The 27,686-nt window shown below is 35.9% G+C and overlaps 3 protein-coding genes across 6 annotated transcripts in view; all 3 read right to left on the bottom strand.

Moving 5' to 3' along the window:
- Nucleotides 1-10,916, bottom strand: LOC111700462 (U4/U6.U5 tri-snRNP-associated protein 1). Of its 2 annotated transcripts, XM_023471373.1 has the most exons (17): nt 10,831-10,916; nt 9,729-10,079; nt 8,975-9,354; nt 8,730-8,821; nt 8,423-8,529; nt 8,159-8,259; nt 7,370-7,501; nt 6,588-6,718; nt 5,784-5,930; nt 5,059-5,301; nt 4,259-4,366; nt 2,632-2,762; nt 1,856-1,987; nt 1,326-1,487; nt 858-957; nt 501-626; nt 1-185 (listed from the first exon to the last, which is right to left on the bottom strand). In XM_023471373.1, the coding sequence occupies exons 1-17, from the start codon at nt 10,905-10,907 to the stop codon at nt 39-41; spliced, it is 2,667 nt and encodes an 888-aa protein (XP_023327141.1). In that variant the 5' UTR covers nt 10,908-10,916; the 3' UTR covers nt 1-38. The 2 variants fall into 2 exon arrangements, with proteins under 2 accessions (XP_023327141.1, XP_023327142.1); XM_023471374.1 differs by lacking the exon at nt 10,831-10,916 and having other exon boundaries at nt 8,975-9,364; nt 9,729-10,003.
- Nucleotides 10,912-27,686, bottom strand: part of LOC111700461 (pre-mRNA-processing factor 6) — a 16,943-nt gene continuing 168 nt past the window's right edge. The window contains exons 2-23 of one of the 2 annotated variants that reach the window (XM_023471371.1): nt 25,927-25,932; nt 23,160-23,235; nt 22,934-22,997; nt 22,443-22,536; nt 21,731-21,841; nt 21,190-21,324; nt 20,600-20,723; nt 19,831-19,929; nt 19,420-19,513; nt 18,833-19,053; nt 18,378-18,454; nt 17,972-18,133; nt 17,470-17,552; nt 17,023-17,159; nt 16,712-16,829; nt 16,159-16,461; nt 15,379-15,778; nt 14,976-15,063; nt 14,539-14,672; nt 13,754-13,822; nt 11,698-11,805; nt 10,912-11,267 (exon numbers count right to left, since the gene is read on the bottom strand). In XM_023471371.1, the coding sequence (XP_023327139.1) occupies nt 11,124-11,267; nt 11,698-11,805; nt 13,754-13,822; nt 14,539-14,672; nt 14,976-15,063; nt 15,379-15,778; nt 16,159-16,461; nt 16,712-16,829; nt 17,023-17,159; nt 17,470-17,552; nt 17,972-18,133; nt 18,378-18,454; nt 18,833-19,053; nt 19,420-19,513; nt 19,831-19,929; nt 20,600-20,723; nt 21,190-21,324; nt 21,731-21,841; nt 22,443-22,536; nt 22,934-22,997; nt 23,160-23,214 (2,820 nt within the window). In that variant the 5' untranslated portion in view covers nt 23,215-23,235; nt 25,927-25,932 and the 3' untranslated portion in view covers nt 10,912-11,123. Of the gene's footprint in view, nt 11,268-11,697; nt 11,806-13,753; nt 13,823-14,538; nt 14,673-14,975; nt 15,064-15,378; nt 15,779-16,158; nt 16,462-16,711; nt 16,830-17,022; nt 17,160-17,469; nt 17,553-17,971; nt 18,134-18,377; nt 18,455-18,832; nt 19,054-19,419; nt 19,514-19,830; nt 19,930-20,599; nt 20,724-21,189; nt 21,325-21,730; nt 21,842-22,442; nt 22,537-22,933; nt 22,998-23,159; nt 23,236-25,765; nt 25,772-25,926; nt 25,933-27,686 lie in introns of both variants that reach the window. The other variant, XM_023471372.1, reaches the window with a different exon arrangement.
- The window catches only part of LOC111700463 (calnexin), a 15,664-nt gene continuing 11,212 nt past the window's right edge, over nt 23,235-27,686 (bottom strand). For both annotated transcript variants that reach the window (XM_023471376.1, XM_023471375.1), the window contains exons 10-14: nt 27,498-27,657; nt 25,949-26,084; nt 25,117-25,390; nt 24,760-24,875; nt 23,235-24,613 (exon numbers count right to left, since the gene is read on the bottom strand). In XM_023471376.1, the coding sequence (XP_023327144.1) occupies nt 24,414-24,613; nt 24,760-24,875; nt 25,117-25,390; nt 25,949-26,084; nt 27,498-27,657 (886 nt within the window). In that variant the 3' untranslated portion in view covers nt 23,235-24,413. The remainder of the gene's footprint in view (nt 24,614-24,759; nt 24,876-25,116; nt 25,391-25,948; nt 26,085-27,497; nt 27,658-27,686) is intronic.

Raw genomic sequence — 27,686 nt, 5'->3', positions numbered from 1 at the left:
TTGATATTTGTAAATACATTTATTGAAATAATTGTTAACTATTTCTTGAGCCTACTGAGTTGTTTGTTCCCTGAGAGGACTAGGTAGGGCGTGGCGAGCTCCCTGGTCTTCTCCTGCTGCTTGGCCAGGGTCTGGAGGGGGGTGTCTACACTTGACATCTTCTGCATCAACTTATCCTCAGCAACCTGCACATAAAATTTTTTTTTTTGGTTCAGTAATTAAAAATAATGATTTTTAAGGCAAAAAACAAAACATTTTTACCAAAAAACACAAGATTTTGAAACCAAAAATTTTAATATTACATCAGCTAAACTGCAAGTTTTTGACACACCAAATAATCTTCAAAATCATCAAACTTATTTTATTAAAAAAAAGCTTTTCTAAGAAAAAATGACATTCTTGCCAACAATATAGGACATAAAAGAAAAGAAAACATTCCAAAAAACGTTAAGACCATTTTAAAAGTCGAATACAATATGCTTATTGAATTTTGAACTTACCTTTCTCTGTCTCTTTTCAGTTTTAATTTTCCCGCTGGATTTACCGTGGAACTTGTGAGACAGGAAACGAAATGCTTCCTTACTTGATAACTTCCTTCCTCCATCATCCAGGTATTCAAGATTTATCTAGAAATTCATTCATTCATTCAATTATTCATCCTATCACTCATACAATCATTCGTTCGTTCGTTCGTTCGTTCGTCCCTCCCAATATACATAACAGAACTGTCCGATATTTTTGAATGTAAAACGATAGCAATTATTACGATCTTCACTCTTCAAGATCAACTCTTCAAGAGCCGTAAAAAAACAAGATCGGTTTAAACTAATATATTTCTTCAACGAATAATCCCTCACCTCTGGTTTATATCCTCTCTTCTCTGTGAATGAAGATGTAGGACCGCTGTAGCTACTTCGGTCACCTCGACGTCGTTTTCGGTCATCTTCCTCATAATCCCTAGTAACATATAGTTTATACACACATTACACAGTGCTTTGGATTTAAATCCCTTATGGGAAATATGAATCTAGTTCCAGATCATGAATCATAAAATCCCCAAACATGCGCGCGTTGCAGTATAAAATAAGAGGATTGTTGCCATTTATGGTTCAGAACTTGAGATTTTAGCCACGCCTTAAAAAGCTGAACATTTTCGACAAATTAACAAGTGATTAAGTTCAATTTTAGGGGACATTTCCAATTTCTATGATAAAAAAGAAAAAAACATTTTCTTAGCTATGTCAAATTTCCAAATTGAAATTTAAGCTCTAATAAGATACTTTGTTTATGTTTTAGTTTTTCACTTAATGAATTAACAATTGTACCTTGTTTTATCCTCTACACTGTACTTCTTGGCAATAAGATCCTGTAACCCTGCTTCCTTCTTCCCCTGCTCCTTCCTGTCCAGGTATCCCATCTGCTCTGCCATCTTTAGGGCAGCTCCCATACCAGTGCTAGCTAGAGCTTCATCATCCAGTATAGTTGGTCTAAACATTATTGAAAATCAAACCAAACCAAACCCAACCGTGTTGAGGGATATCCACTATTCAGGTCCTACTTCCAAATCCATCTATCTACCAAAATTGAAGTGATAATTCTAAGTCATGATCTAAATGGATATTATAGCTTCTATAAGGTTCGGTAAAATTCTATCAATATCTCATCGAATGTAGAAACCATAACCAATGAAATCAAAACTTTCAGAGGGACGGCTAATCCCTCCCCCCTGGGCCTCTATGGTTTTCAGGGGATTTTTAGGTCCCAACAGGTGCTGACCCCCCCCCTCACATAGAAAAATTTTCTGAATAAACCTAATTTTAAAATATTTAAAATGAAACGTCATTCAAGTTTATACCTGGATTTCCCGCCTGAATTTTGTTTGTGTTCTGAATTCATATTTTCATCCTCATCATCAACCTCCATATCATCCTCCATCTTGTCTCCAACCTCCTCCCATCCACCAGTTGTCAGCTTACCGCGAGATGATCTAACCATACAATTATTAAAAAAAACAAATATATTTTTATGATTAATTTAATGACAGGGCTCGCTTTACAATCATCTAAAAATAGGATCCTGAGAGACCCAGACTGACTCCAACGAGGGAGGGAACCCCAGGACGCTATGAGCCTCCGCTATGCAGACACGAGCCTCCCAGATTCGCTAGGACTCAGCTATGCAGTAATGAGCATGCGCAATATATCAAAATGTGCTTGTGTAATTCAGTTTTTTTTTTAAACTTGCGTTTTAAGTTTAAAGTTAAGATTTTTTTTTTACAAATTTTACGACATAGTGGCATGTTTATCAAAGATGAGAAGTATTTATTAATAATTATAAGAGTGCCTAATTCTGACTAAGTGGTACATAAAACTTCAAATATTTTTAACACAAAAAGGAAAATATTTAGAGAAAAAATTTTTAATTGGATTGAATTTGATTTTATATAATCTTTGATTTAAGCGAGACCTGAATCACAGTCCTGAAGCATATCAAAACCCTATTTTGGAGAATGTAACAATAATAAAACCAAGAAACGGAGAAGACGTCACTAAAAATCTTCCACATTGCAATCTCAAAAATCAAGACTGAGGACAAGCTTTAATTTAAAAATTAAAAAAATTAAAATCTGACCTTTTAGCTTTGGGTTCTTTTTTCTTCTCCGCAATGAGACTGTGTTCAAAGTCTAGGAGTTCTGTGGAGACTCCTTCACCCAAACCAGAGGTTTCAAAAGTTACAACCTCGCCCAGGTTTCGGCAAAACTCCTTAACAATAAAAAATCAACAAATTGATTAATTGTAACAATCTGAGTAAAAAGTAGATTTTGATGTATTTTTTACATGATCAGTCCGTTAAAGCTAGCTAGCTCTAATCGTTAAATTATTTCAATCTAATGAGATTAATGCGTCATTTAATCTCTGCTTTCTTAAACAAATTAGACAATATCAGTTTACTACATATATAAATTAAGATTAAATTAATAAAAACCAAGTGATCAAACAATAATCAAGCCATTGAATGATTTCCAATATGAAAAATAAGAAAGGCTGTTTTTCTTTGGAAACTTATGTTCCAGAATGAAGATCCTCGCATGCAAGAGGGTTTACTGACTGCAGGAGTTGAGGATCCATGGGTGCAGGAGTTGAGGATCCATGGGTGCAGGAGTTGAGGATCCATGGGTGCAGGAGTTGAGGATCCATGGGTGTAGGAGATGAGGATCCATGGGTGCAGGAGATGAGGATCCATGGGTGCAGGAGTTGAGGATCCATGAGTGCAGGAGTTGAGGATCCATGGGTGCCGGAGTTGAGGATCCATGAGTGCAGGAGTTGAGGATCCATGGGTGCAGGAGTTGAGGATCCATGGGTGCAGGAGTTGAGGATCCATGGGTGCAGGAGATGAGGATCCATGGGTGCCGGAGTTGAGGATCCATGGGTGCAGGAGATGAGGATCCATGGGTGCAGGAGTTGAGGATCCATGGGTGCAGGAGATGAGGATCCATGGGTGCAGGAGTTGAGGATCCATGGGTGCAGGAGATGAGGATCCATGGGTGCAAGAAATTAAAGACAATGTAGTCAGCAGTAGGGAAATCTATTACTAGATTTACCCTCAAAGAAAGTATGATCTAAAGCATCACTAGAGCTGGAAATATGAGATTAGGGAACAGAATGAAAAACCAGAAAGATGTCCAGGTCAAGTACTGCCCATGTTGTGAAACTCAGGGTACTAGTGTTCACCTCAATGAAGGTCATGTTATCCTTTTTAGTTGAGGAGTTAAAGCAGAACGAACCAAATTAGAAATAGGTTAATTTTAGAAACAAATGATAGCTTTTGCTAAGAGAATAAATCTACACCCTTAATAAAATAGGAGGGCTTGGGAATGCCANTGTGTTGGGGGGAAGGGAGAGTCCCCCATGTGGCCTAGCACCGGGCGTTATTCATCAATGAACCATAGTGTTGACGGGCATGATGTCTTTCTCCATTCGCGCGTGGTTTTAGGGTTGCCATAATAAAAAAAATAAACCTAGGATTAATCTTGGTGAACATTGGGTAATAGTTGGTAATGTGGCCGCTGCGCCCGGGCCCCTAGCCTGTCCTAGCCGCGGCGCTCGGCCCCCTAGCCAATCCTAGCCGCAGCGCTCGGCTAAGAAAGTTTCTTTACCTAATCTCACCCTAAAATATACTAATTTTGTTGAAAATTGAAGGTCTGTCCTGGCCGCAGCGCTCAGTCTAGGACAGACCCGAACATTGGGTTGGGGTCTACCTGAGTTTGGTCTAGAATAAGATCACTATATTCTCTCTCCTCCTCTGGTTCTCTAGGATCTCGATCGGATATTATACTCGCAGAAATCTCATCCAGGCTGCTCATCCCCTGCAACAATATCAAGCTAAAAATGAACAATGGAATCGAGTTTAAGGATAAACCATTAATTGAATTATCTGAGGCCAAAACTTTAGTTTTGTGAATTAACAGGATTTAAATATTCCTGGAGAATATATTCTGTAATCCTAAACCTTTACTAACAGGAATAACAGAAATTGAAGGATTAGGCATGTTACCCTGAAATTTTAAAAATCGTCAGCAGTGCTTAGGATTTATTAAATTTTGATGCGGATTCAGATCCTGAATCCGCATTGGAAAAAAATGAATCTGCAGATACGGTTCCAGGTCATTTCTTTAAGATTTACTGAATTATGTTTTTAACAAGCAGAATTTTTAAATTTTTGTCTCATTTTTCCGCTTATTTTTATGCTAAAACTTGATAAACCATTTAGAAAAAAGGACATTTTTATAATCTCTTTTTTGAATAGTTCAGATTTGGGGGTTGAGAGTAAAAATGGATATCGAGGTTTAGCTTTGTAGATTAACTCTATTTTGGTAAAATAAATGAACATTAGTGAACTGAAAAATGACTGAGAAACGAATATTTTCAGGGAAATAAATATTTTGAAAAATAAAATAAATATGAACAGGTGAATTGTGAATACGAATAAAAATAATCGAATGGTGATTTGAATTGGTATTCAATGTTCCGTTAAAGTAAATATAAAAACAATGTTTACCTTTTTATTTTTCAGTTTCATAGCTTTGTTTAATCTACTCCTGATGAACCCACCGTCATCCTCCTCTACGCGGACTCCAGTTAGATCTTCAACTATAGGCAGGTCGTCGTAGGTCTGAGGGAGCCGTCCGTCCGGCAGTTCCTCGTCATCGTCGATGATTCGCGCTGCGCGCTTCTTCTTCGCATTCCCGAAATTTGTTGGGAGAAGGGTTTCAGGAGCTGTCATTTTCAACAGATCGTCAGCCTAGAAGAAATTATATAAGAAATAAAGATCTAGCCATCTGAATTCCATGCTTTATACAGAGCTTATCAGACGAAAGGAATAGTCTTGGGTCGTCTCCAAAGGTGTAGTAAAGAAAATTTGCCTGTAGAAATACGGGTGCGGACAATTGGGTAGACGCTCTGTCGCAAATCCATGTTTGTGAGTCAACTGCGGGATGGAAGTTATAAAGTTATATAGATGCGGCGTGCCTCCCCCCCCCCCCTCATGTTGCTCCCAGGATAAGAATATGCGGATCCACGAATCTGGATTAGTGTGGCAAAAACTCAACAAAAAATATTTTTTTGTTCTCAAAACACAAAACCCTGTTCTTTCCTTGGTCAAAAATATTTCAGCATAAAATGAAATGACAAAAGAAAGTTTTTTATGGAAAAAAAGATATTACTTCATGAGCTGGATCCAATTTTCCACAAAACAATCCTTAGCAGTGCCTGTATTATAGCTACCTTGAGAATCTTCTTCCTAATTTTCTTCTTCTTAGATTTAGGTTTCTTGAATGAGGCCATCTCGTCCTCGTTATAGTAATCGGAAGCCAGCCTCAGTTCAGGAGTAACAAGGCTCTGCACACTACCAAGCTTCAACTTCTGTCTGATCTAAACATTTATCAAAGGTAAGAACAAAATTAAATTAAATCAATAAAAAAGTGGGGATTTTCCAACCCGCTTCCTAGTTTCAGATAAAGTTTCAATCAATTATAAATATTAAATAGTTATTGTTTGCATCTTGAAAGGAAAAGATAAATTGTAATTCAAAATGTCTAAATTACGCTGCAATCTTCCCCAATTCACATATGTTCGAACCCTCCATAGTTGATATTTTGGCCATCAGACTAGGTTCCGCAACAAAACTCAAACAAGATTATTTTTAAATATGCTTTATTGACAACAATGATGCTAAATTAAAGTGCACAATAATTTCTCCGATATGTTGTGTTTCAAAATGAGTACAAGATCAAATGGTAATTTGTTACATCACCTATACTCGACAACCCTTCTACTTTCTGACCTACAAACCCACCTATATCAATGTCCGACCTATGACCACTGTTTATTTGGTATTATTTAAGGATAGGTTAGGTTAAAAAAGTTTGTTGGCCGAGCGCGGCGGCTAGAACATGCTAGAAGCCGAGCGGTGCGGCCACATGTATAACTTGCAACTGTTAAACAATAAGCGGATGTCCGATGTATGTAGGTCAAAAGTGTAGTATAGCGGATGTGCGTAGGTCAAAAGATACAACATTGATAGAATACCTTAGCGAGCTCCCTAGCCTTGTTCTCCTCTTCACTAAACTTTCCAGAACTTTCCAGTGTAAAGGATTCCTTCTTAGCTCCGTCTATCTCCTCGTTGTACTGATACAGGATACCCTTACGCGTCACCTCGCCTGGATATTAATATTCTTACAGAGGGTATATATCTCGGAAGATATTGGGAACTAAAATGCAAAATTGGATATCAACTGACAGTTCCCCCCCCCCCCCTTCTTATATAAGACATAAGACATAAGACATATTTACTTTTAGCATAAAGATTCTTTAAAAAAATTATTTTTGAAGAAGAAAAAGAAAAATTTGTTAGAAAATATAAATATAAACCTAGGAGTCCCGTCTTGAAGATCTTTCTTAGAATTAATAAATATCTCCCAAAAATGTTTCATTTAAAACCTGTTCATAATGTGTTTTTTTTTTTTTACATATATGGAAACCCTATAACCGTATTACGGGCTGTAAAATACCCCAAAGCTATTAGATTGTACAATCACGCAACCAATTATTAAGAATGGTCAATTACTTAGACGTTCTACCATAGGTCGAACCATAGTCACACTATGGTTACGCTTTCCCAGAGCAGTGAAGATAGATAAATACGACCTTTAGTTGTACCTATGGTATCATGAATAAGAAATTGGCCAGAAGTATGGTACAAGTAATCAAAAAAAGTATAAGTGACGAAAACAATTTTTTTTGTAAATATTTGGGGAAAAAACAGAACGCAATCGAACCACAGAAAAAGAAAATTTTGATAATGATATAACCTGTGAGTTCATCGACCTCATCCTGATCATAAGCCTGGTATCCAGCATGGGACTTGATGTTCTCCAGGTTCTTCTTAGTTCTCTCAGTATCCATGATGTTTACGTTCACCAGCACATCCTCATACTTCTCATCTAGAATCAATCAATCATTCAAGCAGTCAATCAAATCAACTAACGATAAAATCAGACAATTAAAAATTCAATCAATGATAAAATCAATGAATGATATAATCAATCAATCCATCATAAAATAAATAAATCAATAAATCAATTGATCATAATTAAATAAAATTTTAAATTGATTGCAAAACTAGTGAAGTATTTATAGCGTTTCATAATATCTTCATAATTAGTTTGTCTTGACATCTTACAAGGACTAATTTCTCCAATCCAGGTATAAATCCTAAGGGTTTCTGGATCCACAATTTACTCCCATGGTTAGGGTTCATGTAAATGTTTCACCTTGGATCCCATTACTTTATAAATCCCTTTATAATCTCTCTTTAGTAATGAGTAAAGTATTGTCATCGTTTAGACTTTCATTGATAAGGTAAATCTGTTCAATGTCAGTCTTGGTAAAATCAGCTTTTTTATTAGATTCTGGAAAACCCACGTTCCGCTTGGGAAAGTAAACCGTAAATAAATATTACTTTCAGTTTTTTTTGATTCTGAAAACAAAGATTCGTTGTGTCAAATGAGGAAATCTAGAAGAATTAAAATTTTTTATTAGGACAACTTCTTCCACGCTACTTCCACGCTACTTCCTGTATAAATCGAAAATAATAATACCTAGGATATCCTGGTCCTTGAGAGTAAGTATGGTTGTATTTTCTCCGAAATGTTCAGTACTATGCTCTACTCGGAGTCCCCTCAAATCACGAGCTGTATATCTAAATATTATCAGTGTTAATAATGATGATAATAGCTAAAACATCTTAAAGGAAACCCGACATGGAACAAATGGGGAATCAAAAAATCATAACGAAACATTACTTTTGAATTTTAACGAGTCATACTTGCGTTAGACTTTAAAACCTATTAAAATCGACTTACTTAGATCCCTGATCCTGTTTGAGTTTCTCAGTAACAAGTTCACCGACACCAAACTCATCATCAAGCTCAAGCAGTTCTTTAGCTCTCTTGTCAGCTTCTTCTTTAGCCTAGATAATATCAATCAACCAATATTCATCTAATCATACAATCCTACAATCATGAAATCAAGCATTCAAGGCGCAACAACCCAGCCAACCGACCGAACAAACCAATCCCCTTATCATGCAACCATCTAACCAATTAATCAACAGAACAACCAAATGAACAACAATCCTACCAACCACATCAAATATGACCAAATCTCTACCTGAAGTTTACTTTTCTGTTTCTGAACCCATTTTGCCGTATCATCATCAGAATCTGAATCTGCCAGTCCCCTCACAGCAGCTAGTTTACTTTCTAAAGAAAAAAATGATATTTAAAATTAAAATTTTTAAACTATTAAAGAATGCATAATTATCTTTTATTCAATTCAAGTATTTAGGTCTCGGTGTAATCCACCCCTCCCCCCCCCAAAAAAAAAAGAAAGAAAAGGGTATTATATTTACTAACCTATGCTTCGTTTTTCCTTCTTCAAGGCTAGTTTCTCTCTTAACTTCTCACTTTTAGCCTTCTCCCCCCAATGGTCTGCGGGTAGATGCCGGGTTTTATCTCTATCTCCAGGTATCAAGGTTCCCGCCTTGGTTCCATCATCATCCTCCTCCGCATCCTCGGGATTATATTTATCCGACACGTTCAGAGGTTTTAGTCCTAACTTCTCACGCAGCTTGTTCGTCTCCTCGATAGAGAGGGAGATAACCTCCTTGTTCCCGACATTGGTGTCCTCCTCCTCCTCCCCTTCGTATTTCTTCTCCTCCTCCCGTCTATACCGTCCTCGATCTTTATCCTCTCGTCCGTCTTTCCCGTCTCGTCGGTCCCGACGCTCCCGTGATCTGAAACGAACTGATTACAACAGAATCATTTAACTCTTGGTTGTAACCTTTTCTATTAACTAATTTAAAGATATTGATTTATTGCAACATAACTGACGGGGTCACGGTTTTTAATACTTTGAGACGGGGCAAAACATTTCTCAGGGATAATATTTTAAGCATTAACCTTTATCATAAACTAAAACCCCTTTTCAATTTCCTTTTCCACAAAACAAAATTCTAAAAAAAAATATAATTTGAAAAAAAAAATGAATTCCACATCGGAAAAGATTTCGGGTTTAAAATAATTCTCAAAATTACTTCAAAAAAGTTAATACAAGAATTCAATACCTTTAAGTCAATTTAAAAGATTTAAAATAAAAAAATCAACCCACCTTGATCTACGATTCCTAGACCTAGATCTTGTCCTGGACCGTTTCTTTTTACTCCGTCTTTCTCCTCTCTTTTCTCGATCTCGTTCTCTTTCCTTCTCCACATCCTTCTTCTCCTTCTCTCCTTCTCTCTTATACTCCCTTCTCTTCTCCTCCATCTCTTCATCACTTCCCTCGCTGTCATATCTGGCTATACCAGGTAATTTCGCGGAGACGGGAGGTGTGGCAGATCTATCCTTTTTCCCCGGCGTATCTCCGCCTTCTCCGCCGGTGTCTCCAGCACTACCGCCGGAACTTCTGCGCCGCCTTTTCTTCTCCTTCCGATGCTTTTTACTTTTCTTTTTCTCGCGTGATCTAAACAAGAAATATTTTGTGAATGGACAAAAAAGATAACGTAAACTTCCTCCGTTCAAAAAGTTACAATTTCATCACGCCTGATTGACATTCTGAGCATTCTTTATCAGATAACAATATGAAATGATTGTTTTTCTATACAACTAAATTTTAAATTCGCGGAAAAAACTAATATCTTTATTGTTCAGACTACGGTTAAAAGGCAGTACTTTAAATCGGACGTGTTACTCTTTAAATATAGGATCAATTAGCATGTAATATTAATTCGACACGCGGACAGACCAATTAAGTAAAATTTGTTTATAACAATTTTAATTAAATAGATCTTTACATTTTCGCTGAAAATAAAAATAAACGGCGTCAGTGACTGTCAGCATAATTTCTAGTGACCCTGCGGCCTCCATGTCAATGTCCGATCAGCAAAGGTACCCTTATTTAAGCGTTGTCTGATCAAGCATAAATAATATGTAAATGTTAATGATTCATTAAAAGCTCTGTCTGATCATGAATTAGATATCCATGTTTTGAACCGGTTTATTTTACTTGTAGTTTCTCTGCTTAAGTAACTTGCACAATTCTTGCTATGGTGATACCATCGGAATTAAATACTTTAGAGCAGGAAAAACGACGTTAACTGCAATTTTATCAGACAAAGGTTTCAAGAGTACCATATCGGACGTTAACATCTTTCCATGGATGGTCACTTAAGAAACACTTTTAGTCCCTTTAAATAATTGTGTGTACACTGTACCTGGATCTTTGTCTGGACTTCTTTTTGTCTTTCTTCTCCTCCTCCAGCTCTGTATCGGAGTCTATCCGTCCCGGCATTCTATCTAAAACAGGTAGCTGTGTCACATTTATACATAGAAAAAAATATGAAGGCTTTTATAAACCTCGTGACGATATATTACATGTTGGAAGGGATTTCAATAAAATTTAGTTATGATCTTATTTAGGTCCCTAATGAACATTGAAGAAAATTTACATTTATGAATATATATTGTCCATTTCCTCCTTCCTCGTACAAACAAAGATAAATATTGTTTATGTTGGGGGCAGGAGTTTGTTTGCTCCTGTAAGGAGGAAGAACTCTATCTTCTCCTGCCAGTGCCTGATATCCTTGCTGTAGGTACACCACAAGGATCCGTGGTGGGGCTCGGCAGAGATACAACGCTTCTTCACATCCTCCTAAACAATAAAACAACAATAATAATAATAAAAAAATTAATAATAATACTTTAAATTCAGGGTGCTTCCGCGTCCTATTTTTTACTTTCTTATTTGTTTGTTTACTATAGGGCTCATTTATCTTCATTATTTTCTGCTTTGTGATATGCGGAGTTAGCTCATAATAATTTTGAGAAGACGCGAACCACTCTTGAGGCAAGCTATGTCCTGACTAAAATTATGAAAACTTTGAAACCAACTAAGAAAGAAAAATAGACAAATATAAAATTAGCTTATGTAAGTATAAGACAATCTTTTAGTATTCTGTTGATAAATAAAGATGTCACAGACTAATATCAGTCTAAGTGTTTGAGCTAATTTAAGCATTTTTTTTTTGGGGGGGGGGGCTCCGCACCCGTAAACATGAAATAAATTTACATGAAAAACCAACCTGCTGCTCTGGGGTTCCGTGAAGTAGTTCAAATTTATAATAATGAATCCAGGCATCTCCGAAATCTGGTTCAAGCTTTACTGTTCGCGCAAACCAATCCCGACATTTCTAAATATTTATCATTTATAATTAAATCAATAATATAAAGTCTTTATTGGACTTCACTGTTAATATTTAAGTCACTCGAAAAACCCGTCTAAATAATGGGAGGTTCTCACAATGATAAAAGAGCAGAAGTTAATTATTCAAAACTAAAAATCCTCAAAAAAATTTGTTAAAATCGACGAAAAATTTCTAAAAATCCACCAACTTCATCTGAATGATCATTCTTTCTCTAACCTTCGAACCAAATTGAAGTGAAAACCTTATAGCAAAAAATGGGAAATTTTATCAAAGGAAAGGCTTCTGCTGACCAAAGCAGCTCCAATAAGAAAATACAACCAGCTCAGAAAGTCTTAGAAGATCTGCAGGAGAGCTTCTCTGAAAGCCTAGAATGCACTGCCGAGGGATTGGAAACCGCTGCCAGGAATATGAAAAGGAGCACAAAAGGTATAAAAAAAAAGACAACAATACGATTACAAGCAGCTCAGAAAGCTTTAAGTGATCTGCAGGAGAGTTTCTCGGAGAGCCTAGAAAACACTGCCGATGGATTGGAAACCAATGCCAAGAATATTCGAATCAGTGTTAAAAGTCTGAAAAAGAGGACTACTAGGAAAAGAAAACCAACTCAAAGAGCTTTAAAAGATCTGCAGGACACTGCCAATGGATTGGAAACCAATGCCAAGAATATGCAAACTAGCGTCATGAGTCTGAAAAGGAGAACCAATAAAACAATAAAAGCAGCCCAGAAAGCTTTAAATGATTTGCAGGATAGCGTCTCTGAGAGCCTGGAAAACACTGCCGATGGATTGAAATCAAATGCCAAGAATATACAAACCAACATTACGAGTCTGAAAAGGAGCACCACTAAGAAATTACAACCAGCTCAAAAAGCTTTAAAAGATCTGCAGGAGAGCGTCTCTGAGAGCCTGGAAAACACTGCAGATGGATTGGAAACAAATGCCAAGAATATCCGAACCAGCGTTAAGAGTCTGAAAGAGAGCACCACTAAAACCCTAGAACAAGCACAGAAAAGTTTAGAAAATCTTCCGGAGAGTATTTCAGATAGCTTTGAAAGCACTGCCGAGAGCATTCAACGCGGAATTGAAAGTATGAATAAGAAAACTAGGTCCCAGTTCTCTACGAAACGAACCATGCCAAAAGAAGAGAATGAAGAAGAAGAGAAGAAGGCAAAAAAGCAGAAAAAATTTGAATAATTTAAGTGTCTTGAAAGTTGATATTTAGTTGAAAAGAAATTTATTTTCGTAAAATAAATTTTAAAATGATGTTTTTTAGTTTTTATCTCCGATCACTACTCATGTTCCCTTGACCAGTTTGCCTCACATTTGAATTCAGGAACCCGGAGCCCGCGATTTAAAAAACTCAGGAAAATACAGCTCGGGTCTTAAATCTCGGCCTTTAGGGCTTGAGCTTTCGGATTCAAGCTGCATCATATTTTCTACAGAGTTGAGTTCAAAAAGCCGGTTTAATATTCTATTTGGCGTATTTTCATGGCAGGAATTGGCGCAGTCCAGGTTTTTATAACAAGACGCAACATTGAGCCTTATTCTCCACTAAAACCAACCAATGTCGGTTTTATTTTTATTGGGCCTTAGTCTTTAAATCGAGCCGAAGATCTTGCAGCTGTCAATCACGCGACACAAGCTGTCGTCAGAGTTGGGTCGTAGATTGAGCCTTGAAGTCGGATTTAAGGAATTACGACTCGAGCCGAAGTTTTTAAATCGCGGGTTCAGTATTCTTGAAGGTTAATGAAATTTTTACGAGAAAAATTGAGAAAAATTAAAGAAGGGGAATGAAAAAAGAAAAAGGAGTTCAAATATTAGACGTAATTTCCAATCACAGAATGACATGACTGATTCACAAAAGGTTTGACTGATCAAGCTTAAATTAGATTTCCATATCCATGTTAAATATTTCAAGAGTATTAATGATTTACCTGAAGTTTACGTTCTGACCAAAAGAGTTTTGAAACTGCTAACAGTACTGCAGGGTCGTGCTCGCAATTCTGTAACAAAGAAGATTTTTTTTTTTACTTTGTCTGGATAAGGTTAAAATCTCTTAGAAAACAAAACATTATGTCAAAGCTTTGTATATTGAAGTTACCATGCTTGTATGGTATGAACCTATTCAAAAAATAATGATACTAATGAAAAGATCAGAACAAGATATGCCAGGGTAAGAACCTCCATATCTTAGTAAATAAAATCATAGCAGCTTCTCAAATTCATTGCTGCTCGGGCTAAGTATTATTTTACATTCCCTTCAGAAGCTGTAATATTCTTTTTGGAAATAGAATCTATGTTGAGGATTTAACTATTGAGAGGTTTGGATACATCCACTACATCCATTAGAAGTCGGAACCATTTAGAATACATTTTTCAACAAATATGTCAAGGTAAACCCTCCTTATATTTTTGGCAACCTACCGTAAACATACTATTCCAAGTGAAGTCGGTTAAGATAGATAGATACTATGATAAACAATAGCTAAGCAAACAAATCACACACGAAGCAAACCAACAAACCACACATCCATACAATATTCAAATGACGCGAATTTAACCAAAATAATCTTGAGGGGCCGGGGTCAATGGCACCTTTACAGAGATATACTACGGTTTCAGTATAGGTTATTGACCTAAGCTTTGTGTCTGCTTTATTTAAACAAAATAATCGTAAAAATAGAAAAATCATCCATCAATTCTCTTTTTTGGGTCTTACCTTGAGGGCATCCACTGATTTCGTTTTTCTTTCTGGCCTTGGTGCCATAAATATAGCTTCGGACCAGAGAATACCGGCACTTGGGCACTCCTGAAGTGCTCGCGCCAGCACTGCCTTCGCTATATCATGCATACCTGAATTTTTCCATAATTGTAATCAATCTATTTATCTATATTTGTAATTATCTATGTTTAAGATTTAAAAGATTAAATCTATAACGGCCCTTAATATTTACTTTCTTACTTTTTTATTCATTTATTTTAATTTTTTAATTCAATAATTAATTTTTTCATTTATCTATTTATCAGTTTTTTTATTTACTTTTATATAAATTTATGTTCATCAATCTATTTGACATATTTATTTATTTATAATTTAGCTTAATAACAGTTGATGAAAAATAAAAAATAATAAAAACATATAATGAATGATTTTACCTGTGCTGGATTCAATCCGGATGGATTTAAGCCAAAGTTCAGCGTTCTTAGGATTCCTCAGTCTTCCTTTCTCTACAACTGATCTAGCCTAGTAATTAAGAATCATTATTTTCATTGTCAGGGTTATTTAAGGAAAAAAATTATTACTGTGTGACTAAGTAACGTTACTGAGTATGAAAAAACGCAATTTTTATCCCAAAAAGGTAGGAATTGCAAGAAGGGGTTTTTGCTTCATTTTGTTAATTTATTGGCTCCAAGGATCAGAATTAATGCTTTAAGGTTTTACCAAAAAAACTTAGTTGCCCTACTCATCTTCAACTTGATCCGGCCACACGGTGTGGTTTAACGACTTTAAGCTATGTATCATATCACATTGCCACAGCTTAGAATTCTTAAAATTTACCTTAGTTGTATTCTTGAGAGAGAGTTCTAGGTCAGCTAGGAGTATCCAGAGTGGTATAGACTCCGGACACTTCTTAGTCCCCTCCTGATAGGTAGATCTAGCCTCGTCTATCCGGTTCATTTCGTGCTCAAGCTGACCCTTCATCATCCACAGCTTGTCAGCTTCAGGAAACTGTTTTAATCCTTCACAAACCAAACTGTGCGCTTCAATCTTATTATCTAGGGCCCATTCAAGCTTTGCGGATTTCATGAACACACGGGACGTGGGGGCAGACTCTCGCGCACGTCCCAGAAGCTTACGCGCACGTGCGTACTCGTTGTTCTCTGATTCTAGTTTGATCGCAGCTAACCAGATTTCCTCAGAGTTAGGATTTGCTTTGAAGGCCAGAGAAAGAATAGATCTAAAATAGAGTTACAAATTTTGGTACAATATTTTGTGACTCTGTATTCAGAAAAAAAGATAATTAAAAAAAGGACATTTTACTGTTTTCGAAGCCGTCTATTGACTGGCCTACCCACCATTTAAGCGTTGGCGATTCACAACGGTACCCAGTAGCCCTCCATAAAATTAATAATGTGGAAGATATTGTCGTTTTTAATTTTGATGGATTTTTTTATTTCATTATTATAAATAACAGCCACGTAAAATAGTATTTCGAAACGGAAAATAGGGATAACTCCATCAATTTATATCAGACAAAGGATTGAAGGTGACAATTGTGAATTGGACATGCGCCCCTCTATAATGGAGTCGGCTGAAATTAGGTTTACAGTCAATTACCTGGCAGCTGGAACGTCTCCCGCCATCCATTTAGATTTAGCTCCCATCAACCAAAGAACCTCCGCCGTAGGACAATGTGATACCGCCTTCTGCAATAAGGTCTCTAGACTGTCCCTTGTCCCGTGCGCCTTCTCAAAGTACGCCGCCGCCAACCAGATCGTCTTCTTTGAGGGAAATATGGAGAGCGCGTGCGCGTAAATTGCTCGAGCACACTCGTGAGCACCCTGCTTAGTGCACGCTTCAGCATCCTCCATCCAGGTATGTTTTCTATCCTCTTCATCTACGCCATGTCCAACCACATGTCTTAAATAGATATTAAAATGTTATTTATTTTGCTGAATCATTCTGCCTAAACCAAAAGCTTGTGTGGGTTCAGAACACACACTTTAAAAGTTTAAAGTTCGAGAGGAATTTTAACTTTGAAAGTTTTCATCGATAAAATGACTATAATTTAATTTCCGCTACACCTATGTCTTCATGCGATGACATGCGTCACGACACCGACACCGACACCGACACCGACACCGACACCGACACCGACACCGACACCAACCTGATAAGGGATTGGCAGGTTAAGATGCTTCCTCCAATCTCTGCTCCTACAGCCTCCTTCATCCACATCTCCTTGTTGATTTCAACACCGTTGCTCGTCAAGCTGGAGATAGCACGGCCTATAATATTGGATCGGTTAAAAAAATATTTTCAAAAAAACATGAAAATTATTTTATAACTGATCAACTAAAACCATATTTTCTGACTTGGTTTTACATGGTTGACAAAATTACGTTTTTACATTCAAAATATAAATTTTCACAATCATTGTCGATTTTCTTTCTTTTTAACATAAAAAGTTTTTGTTTTTACCGATGATTTTATCAATCATCTTCTCGTTTCCATTTGCCTCTTCTAGTTTTGCAGCAGTGATCCAGATCTGACGATCTGTAGGGATATGATCTCTAGCCTTGTTCAGGACACGCCGAGCATTCTCATAGTTCTCCAACCTAAACCAAATTAGGATTTGAATGCATGTCAGCGTATTTCGCAGGGTCAATACATTCAAATCCATTTACAACATTTAAGATGGTTCTTTTTTCTCCCTAATTTGGAGTGGAAGGACATTCAACTGCCCCATCGATCTGACATCTCATTAACCCAGAGAAATTTTAGATTTTTTAAAAATGCACTTTTTTCGTAATTATTACACAAAATGTCCGAATTATATATATATCTGGAATAAAAACTACTATTAGTAATGATAAAAAGGAGCGCGAAGCACCCTGGCCTTGTTTAATATGCAAACTTTAAGTTTACCTGGCCAATGCAATCCATAGTTCTGTACTAGTAGGACAGCATTCAACTGCTCTATTCAGTAGAATCTTCGCATCATAAGGCTCCTAGCAGTTCAAGTTAAATACATACAATAGTGCCTTTGTAGACATAAAGCCTATATCTTTCATGATCCAGAAAAAAAACAGCCAATTTCGAAAATCAACAACCCCTCTCCAGATAAAGTAAATCATTTTTAAATTTCAATATTCTTCCGTAATATTTGAATCCCTATACCCAGAACGTTTAAATTTTATGGAATTTCCTGCTAGCTGTGACCAAACCCACAGCCCGAAACTAAACCAAGGCTCATAAAAGGCAATCTTGTAGATTTCAATATTTTTGTCAACAAAATTTGTCAACTTCATAAGGTTGATCTAATAATTTATTTCTATTTTCTTTTTCTACAAAATTGTTAAGATCCCAAAAGGAAACTCGCGCGCGCATTTTGTTAAAACTACGCATAATATTCTTGACAAGAACATACCTCCAACTCTACTGCTGCCTTCCACAACCTGACGGAGTTAGGGATAGATTCCAGAGCTTTCCTGAATACTCGTCGTTTATCTCTCACTTCCACCTCAAGTTCAGCAGCTTTTATCCAGATACGGACATATTGGGAGTTCTGGGCAACAGCCAGCTTTACCACCTAGAGAATATCATTTAGAAAAATAAAAATTATGACAAAATATCAGGAATATTTTCAGAGAATATGCATAGAAATATTAATTTAATGTTTCTGGCTTAAAATGATGACAGAAAAAAGTCTGCAAAATATTTTTAGACAAAAAATGTCAGTATTGACAAAGAAGGGGACTTCCATGATAATCAACAGACGATTTAAAAGATCTAAAAGTAACAAAATAGAATAAAAAGAATTTATCCTCCTTTACCTTTTTAGCCTCCTCTGGAGGTTGCAGTCTAACTGCCTCCAACCACATATCCTCAGATTTGGGGCAAACCTCGCAACCTTCAAAAATAACGAATTAAAGAAAAACTTAAAACAAAATTTGAATGTATATTCATGATTTTTATAGACATTAGGTAGATTTCAAGCCGTAAAGGGCGAAGTTGAAACTTAAGCGACTCAATATAAATCCGCGGTGTAAACTATTATGGTTGAGATTGTGTGCTGTGTAAGATGCAGTGTAGAACGGAATGGGGGCGTGAGTCGTTTAAATTTTTCTACTTATGCCTAATTTTTACGCCGAAAGGGGAGGGGAGGTTCCGGGGGTTACCGTCTAGCTTATAAAGACTACCAGCGGCTAAGGTTGAACAAGGGGGAAAATTTTTAGTTTTGGACTCATTACCTTATTGCGTCGTAGCATCTAAATTCCGTCAACCTTACCTTTCATGATCAGATTTCGAGCGGCCTGAACCTTGCCAGTGACCTCTTCCAACCTCGCGGAGGCAATCCAGGCAGGAGGATGATGAGGATTCGTCTCACGAACAGATTTAAGGAGAAGACGCGCCTTCTTGACGTCGTTGATATCTCCGCCGTGTGTTGGAATCATGGACTGCAGGTCGGTTAAATATCCCTTAGGATCCACGACAGTTTGTCCAGAAACGCTAGAAAACATTAAAAAAATGACTTTTAAGGTTCGGGTTTATTTTGAAATAATACAAATATACCATTGGATTATTTGTAAATAAAATTGTTCTAGTTTCGAATATAATTTACTTAATCTAATTCTTTTAACCTTTTAAACAGATTAAGAGCAATTCGGGTAAGACTTAACTTTTAAAGGTAGAAACTGTTGTGTGAAGCATTGTTAATCTTGAACGAGAGTCTCAACATCCAATTTGGTTACTTTTAAATTTTAGGATACATGTTTGATCCCTCAAGGGACTAGCACCACGGAATATCGAAGGCCTGAATTAAATTAATCCGAGATTCACGATTCTGATAATTAGAAATATGAATTTAATAATTACCTGTCACTGGATTGTTTAAGTTTTAAGTCCATCAACGTGTTTCTAGCCTGGCCTATTTTCCTTAAATCCAGGTCACCAGTTGGGGTCAACATACCTACAGTAATTTTAAAGGATATTTCACGTCTAGATTTATGGTCAAAGGGAATGCTAACGCAATTGTAGGGGAAATTACGATTAACCACTCGTTTCTCTTTTTAAGTTTAAATTAATAGGAATATCTTTTTTCACAGAAAATTTACAATCTCCTGAATAAACTTCAAAAAATCGATAGGAGTACTTGCAAGCTTTAAATCACCTTGATAAAGAAATTTGAAAACTGTGAATTAAAATTCAGCTATTACATTTTTTCCCAAATAAAATTGTCAAAGAAATTAAATTTTTCAAATTATGTTTGTATTGTTTTCTGTTTACCTATATTTGTCATGGTTCCAGGTATAACTGTTGATATTCCCGGCAGCATACTGGCAACTCCACTCGTTGGATCTAAACTACTTGACATCCCACCTCCACCTTTAATATTGGAATTAGAATAATATTGGCAACTCCACTTGTTGGATCTAAACTACTTGACATCCCCCCTCCACCTTTAATATTGGAATTATAACAATACTGGCAACTCCACTAGTTGGATCTAAACTACTTGACATCCCACCTCCACCTTTAATATTGGAATTATAACAATACTAGCAACTCCACTTGTTGGATCTAAACTACTTGACATCCCACCTCCACCTTTAATATTGGAATTATAACAATACTAGCAACTCCACTTGTTGGATCTAAACTACTTGACATCCCACCTCCACATTAAATATTGGCATTAGAACAATACTGGCAACTCCACTTAACCGCAAGGTTATGTGAGACAGGTTACTATAAATCTTAATCTTTTTAACATTTAACAATAATGTGTGAACACTTTTTTCGAGTTTCATATTAAACTTTAGAAATTACTTATTTAAAAAATGTATATTTTCATTATTTTAAAAAAATTCCACAGTAATGTCAAAGTTGCTCAGTCCCCGTTTGTTCTGAATATTTTTTTTTATCGATTTAATTAGGTCAATCAGATTAGTTAAATAAAATTGTCTGCTTCATGAGATAGCAGCGCAGTATTCTAAAATTCTAAAAAATCAAAAGCTACTCCGAACGTAACCCAATGCAGAATTTAAGCTCCTACCTAGACCGTTAGAGAGAATTCTGTCAGATATCGGAGTATACTTCTCTCTGAGTCCAGCCAACCTTTTCTTCCGGTTTCTGGAGTCTCCTACATCCGGTATACTCTGCCATTCCTCAGCAGACACCTTAATATATCTAATAAAGTCAATTATCTTTGCTTTGAGAATCATGTTAGTAGTTTGAGCTTTGTCAAAGGTTTGAAAGATTATCAGTAATCATTTTCTGATCCAGAGCCCGAATTTAAAGAATTTGATTCGCGGCTTAAATCCGCCAAAAACCCGGTTTAAATTAAGCGCCGGCTTAAATCTTGAAACATTTGATACAATTTTAGTGGAACCAACCATATTTAAGCCGCGGCTCAAATTCTTTAAATTCGGCCTTAGAGATCATTAAAATTCAATTTGATTTACAGTTTGAAACCAGTTTGGTTCAGTTCTACGGAAAATTTGAAGAACAAAATCAGTCAGTTTAGGGTAAAAATAAGCCAATTTAAAAAGAAGAATTATAAATTCTGAATAATTCAAAATCTTGATATTGTTAAAAATATCTGCCGATTTCAAAGTTGACTTATTTGAAAACAATAATACTTACATCTGTCAGGTCTCGTTTAAGATCTGAGAATTGTTGCTGAATCTTGGGCCTTTCTTGACGATATTTCTCTATTTCTCGTTTAAATCTGTCCTCTCTGTATTGTTTACGCTTCTCATCCATTCTATCATCTATAGCCTAAAAAACAGAAATATAAAACATGTTTTCTCTCAATTTTTTACCGCCATTGCTATAAAATTGCAAGTTGCGCCTTTAACTAAAGTTGTCGGTGGCATTACAAATAACCATTCAATTTTAATACGACAGGAACGATTCACAACGGTACCTTTGATTCTAAAATTGCAATAATGAGAGAAATCGTCGATTTTAATCGACATTTTCCCGCTTGGGTTGTTTAGTAAAAGTCATTAAGTCGCTTTTGTACAAGAAACACACAGAGCAAGGAACTCATTTTCATTTGATGTGTAGAAAAGCGTGAGTTATTAAAGGAACAGCTGAGAATTCTTTAAAGTACTGTATGAACCAAGTGTACGCTTAAATTATATTATTTTGTATGTACGCTAAAAATTGGAAATAATTTTACCTGATAAATTTCATCTGCCTCTTCGTCATCTTTCTCATAAGGATCATGTTTACTGAACAGAGAACCACCATAGCCAGCAAACTCATCATAATTCATGTCGTTCAAATCAACCTGAACATTTAAGAATTGATATTGAAATCAACCTGAACATTTGAAAGTTGATATCCAAACCAATCTGAACAATTTGATATTTGAATCAACCTGAATATTTGACAGTTGATATTCAAATCAACCTGAATATTTGACAGTTGATATTCAAATCAACCTGAATATTTGAAAGTTGATATTCAAATCAACCTGAATATTTGAAAGTTGATATTCAAATCAACCTGAACTTTTGACAGTTGATATTCAAATCAATCTAAATATTTGATACTTAATATTCAAAATAATCTGAACATTTGACAGTTGTCTAAATAGTAACATAAATTTAATAAAGAAAACTCAATTCAAATAAAACTAGTTATTGCACGATATAGATTGAAACATATATAGCTAATATTTAGCCCGTAACCTAGAATTTTAAATAAATCTATAAACAAGACATTCATATATATATGTTGGGTATAGCCGGCCAAACAGCTGGACCGATTGGGCTTAACTTATTTGTGGAAACTCGTGGATGGCCGGGGAGTGTTAAAGGCTTAAAAAAATCAATTTAAAATTTTTTTCTATAATTTCGAGATGATTAATCGCTTGTATTATTTCTGACCTCGTCTTCATCGTCATCCTTCTTCTTTTTGGGAGGAGCAGCGTGGCGTTCATCAGTTACATCTGTAGCCTCACGAGCAGGTCCAATATCAGATCTAAATACAGATACTTCAGTTTCTTTCCACTCAACAGCTAGGGTTATATATTATGATGAAAAATCATCCGCAAACTCGGCTCTTTTTGATGCTTAATATGAAAAAATGGGGAAAAGACTTGCCAGTTAATATCCATTCTTTCACTCCAGTGCAGCCCCATCCTTGCGTGACTCTAAAATATCATTCTCCCTTCCGTTTCTTTGAGTAATTTAATTAATTTAAGTCAGCAGTAAAGAAAATTTTAAATATTCTACCCCCCCCCCCCTTTCTTAAGAAGGGGACTATATTTAAAACTGTATGACGGAGAGAAAAATCGCCCTAGCGTTTTAAAAACATGTACGCGGGCGTCACCCATAGGAACCATAGTTTTGTTTGCCATTAATTAGATATTAAATACCTGGTAGTGAATCCTGTGGCTCCTCTACCCACACCAGCTACATAACCCAGTGGTGCACCCATACCTAGACAATATACAAATCAATCAATCAATCAATCAATCAATCAATCTCCCAACCAACTAACAACGGACATGGTCATTGATTTAAGAAAATATCACCGACTCAAATGTGGAATCCCATTCCCCAGGCCACCATAGTTTGGAATCCTTTAAGAAATTTTCCTACCTATAAAGTGTTTGCGCTGTTTGTTGACCAACGCTGCGGCCGGAACGTTCGACATTTTATGACTTCTGTATCAGGTCTGAAACGATGACGTAAGAATTTACAAAAACAAACTAGAAAATGCGACAAGTACACGTGGTTTACTGCTTTATGTGGCTAATGCGAAATATCCCGGGAGAATTATATCGATAGGTGTGCTGGTGGTCAGCGTAAAATCCACATAATTTGTGGATCGACAAGCTAAAATGTGCTTTTGTGGACAAAGCTATTTAGTTTATTACGATGCTTAATTAAGGGTGTTACAAGTAAAATGAATTTTATAAAATAATTAAATGCCAAATAAAACAATAAAATGATTTGCACGTATGAATCAGATTAGATAATTTAGTTTACAATTACAAAACTCTTAAATAAATCAACACAATAGTTAATCATTTACAAACAAAGAACAAAAACAATTACTATAAATTATAATACTGCCAATTTGCTTATTTGCAGTACATATAATAAATATGGGGTTACACACTATGAATATGTAACATGGATATAAAATATTGCATAATTTGTTTACTAATCAGAAAACATTCGAACACTTAGTAAGCTCGATCATTTTGTTTATATTTCTCAAACCAGCCGAAACCAATCAACTGTTTAAAAAATGAGTCCAAAAGCGGGAATAAAATTAAATAATCAATTTGGTCAGTCTGTAATTAAAAGATAACGAGTTTTTCAACCAGTAAAGTTAAATGACCAATTAACAGTGGGATAATGAATTACTACTTTTCGGCTGGATAATGAATCTTTCGTTCCAAAAGATAATTACTTACTAATTACTAAAGCAAAGAAGTCATTAATTCCACAAGAGAATTAATCCCCATACACGCAAGATAATGAGTTTAAAGAAAAAAGAGTCATTAATGAAAGTAATTGAGGATCGACTTTGGAACTAAGAAATGGTTATCACAGAAACTAGTCCTAGAAACCATTTAATGAGGATATTAAGCATTTTAACCTCATAATTATGAGCCATTAAGTCATAATAAGCCCCACAATCAAGCCATTAAACCTTGCGATAATGAGTCATTATAACTCTTTATATTGATAATGAGCCATTAACCAATCAAAACCTGAAATAATTTATAACAAAATGGTGGACATTAGTAAAGAATAGTAGGGCACTGGCATCTGAGTGAAATTACATCAATTTCAGGAATATCTGCCCCCCGGCCCCAGCCCCCGCGGGGTAGATTAGATCATCTAGTCCAACCTTGGCCTCCTTTTCCTAGGAGAACTCCTGGTCACACGAACCTCTGCTTCGGCATCTTCTTCAGCACCATCTTCTTCTTGCTCTTCTTCTCCCTCCTCATCTTCCTCTTCTTCTTCCTCCTGTTCAGCAGGATCATCCTCCTGCATTGCGTCAGTCTTCTTGGGATCATTCAGAGCAGACTTTCCACCGTCTGACAAATAAAAATTAAAATACAAATGTTAATTTTTAAAAAATCTTGGTTTAACAAGTAGTGTATTTGCTAGTATGGGAGATAAAATATTTAACAATTATTAAAATACCTATTTGTTTTAAAATTTTTTAAAACTTTTATTTTACCTTTTTTGTCTGCTCCACCGGAGCAGCAGAAGGTGATTATAAGAACTAATGGTAGACCAACAAGAACTACATATACAGCATACAACCAGGGGTTCTTGTTACTGTAGTCAAGCAGCCTGAAATACACAAAAATTTAATAAACTTTAAGGCTTTTCCGCAATCAAATCAAAGTTTCAAGATTAGGCATTTTCAAGATCTACATTTCCAATCGAAAGATATCACATAGAGCTAGCAATTAACGCATTCTAATCTGAATACTTTTTTGAGACTCCCTTTAACATTTTGAGTAAATCATCCCTCAATCAACAAGTTTTATAAACAATTTGATTTCTGAATGAAATATAATAAATTATTGACCTTTTGAACATTCCCCCGGTGGCACTGTCGATCTTGCTGAGCTTAAGATGGAAGGTATCCTCCAGGAACGCATCAGCGAGCACCAAGCTGTCCGTGATCAGCAGGTTGTCGAAGTAGATGCTGTCCGACATCGACCAGAGCTCGATAGCGATGGCTCCGATGGTGCTCATCTTATAGGGTTCCTCATCGTTGAAATATTCAGGGTTGGGAATCTTGTTTGGTTTCCATTTTCCCTTGTAGTTAGGGTTGTTGATCATACTAGGATACCATTTACCTAAATATTATATTCATCAAACGATCAATCATTAAATCTAAAAAGGAAACCGAAATGGAACCTCAAGATCCCCCTCAAGGAGGTACGCCATAGAAGTTATGAGATGTGTTTGTCGATGTTGGAATTATGAAAGTTTCCCTCTCATCTGCGGCTCTCGTAAAACATGAACTTCGCAAGAAGAAAGAACAGATGAAAATTACCTTTTTTCCCTTGAAGAACCTAAAACACAAGGTGTAAAAACGCTCATGTGTGGTCTCTCTTATTTAGATGCTTCCTTGAAAGACTATGATTTGATTAATAAGTTTTTCTTTAAGAAATTCATTCTGGCTTCTTTTTTGTTCCGGGTCTATACCTTTATATTCTGGGGGTTTCAACCTCTTCATTTCGGGTTCTTTACTTACATTTTCCGGGTTATTTACCTTTATATTCCAGGTTCCGAATTCTTATCAGTTTTTTAAAAAGTTATTCACCTTTATATTCTGGGTTTCCTACCCATATGTTCTTGGTTATCTACCTTTACATTCCGGGTTCTCAACCTCTTTAATCCGTTTTTTTTACCTTTATATTCTGGGTTTTCTATACTAGGTCTATTCCAGACTCCACATCCTGGAGCTGAACTACAAGCAGGGTTCTCTATTAACCCCGCCTCCCAGTCTCCATCCATCTCAGTATCCCAGTCAGCAGGTTTCTCGGCCTACAAAATAACACATTGTACTGACTATGGTTAAAACGATTTTCGAATTTTTAGAATCCCCCCCAACTTAATATGTTAGTTTTTAAATCAATAATTATTATAGACTGCCATTAATGAATATCAACGGCAATTGGCAAACTTTAAACTGTTAAAATTTGGTGATGATGATGGACCAAACCTTATACGAGAATTAATTTATTGCAAGATAACCAACTATCCTCTTTTACCTTGCAATACAATTTATAAATTTCTCATCTCAATCTTGAAAAACATACATCAGAATTTATAATGGTAACCATGGATATATAATAGAATGGATATATCATAGTCAAGGTTTGATGTAATTTTTTCGTTGGGGTGTTATGCAGTACGTTAGACATTGGACCCTGGAACTTACAATTTGTCTTTGGTTATCGTAAAGTTAATAGATGTCAAAGGAGTATAGAAAAACATTGTAAGTCTTAAAAACTTGATAAGATTTAGCCTCCTTCTTTGTATTATAAAAATTGTTGGAGATACTAAAGATTTAAACAACCTTGCTGATATTTAATATTTTGAATTTTAAACAAATTTCTCAATATCTTGGCCAATTCTTAAAGTACAAAAACGGCAGACCACATTTTGGAATTCTGAAAGTTTTTAATGCTACCAACTCCTTGAAGAAAATGCTATGATCACAATATTTTAGTTACAGTATCTCATTTCTGCTTACTCCATGGCCCACTATCTACCAAAGTTCTTCTCTAATTTGGACCCTGAACTTCACTTCAAACTTTTTTAAAAGTACAAATTATTTTTATAGAATGAACAATAGCCAGAATAAAAATTTGTTTTAGTAAAATCTAAAATTTGCTATGCAGAGGTTTTAGAAATTTCCTAAAAATATCTAGGGTCCACTGAGATATAACAGCTGCATAGCCCACCGACAAAGTTACATGTACAGTAGCCCGGAATAGTATAGATCGGTAGATAGAAGCATACATATAAGCGGGCCGTGATGGTAACTCTAGGATTTGTCGGAATTAACAAACCAAGAAAATATCAACTAAAGCGCCACTTAAAATTACGTTAACAATCACTTCAAATAGACTCTCGCCCCCCATGAAAAGATACGAACGCCAAATTTACAACGGTGCCCCTAAACCCTTCATTTCATCAATATTGTGGAAGATACTGTCGTTATTCTAGGTTGTATTTAATCCTGAAAATTCATATATGCTTTTCTGCAGTAGAACCCCCCTATAAAAACAACCAGTTTTAAAAATAATAAACATTGATATCTAATTCATACTTGATCAAACAAAAATGTTAAGGGTACCGTTGTGAATCGGGCATTGCCAACTTTGCATGGAGGGTCACTTGAAGTTACACTTGAAGTCCATTAAAGAAGTTTTTTTTAGAGAATTTTTATACCTCAGGATCAGGGATCATATCTGGCTCATCATCTAACCATCCTTCCGGCTTCACAGCACTCTCATCCAGGATCATTCTTGGTGCATCCTCATCCCATTCATCCGGTTTCACAGCTTCAGGGTCAGGAATCTTCTCTCTTTCATCCCAGTCGGACGGTTTTCTAAATTATGAAAAATAAAAATAAACTCA

Source organism: Eurytemora carolleeae, unplaced genomic scaffold (genome assembly GCF_000591075.1).
Source record: "Eurytemora carolleeae unplaced genomic scaffold, Eaff_2.0 scaffold400, whole genome shotgun sequence".
NCBI lineage: Eukaryota > Metazoa > Arthropoda > Copepoda > Calanoida > Temoridae > Eurytemora > Eurytemora carolleeae.
Note: the sequence above shows the minus strand (reverse complement) of the source record. Positions and strands in the feature narration are given on the sequence as shown.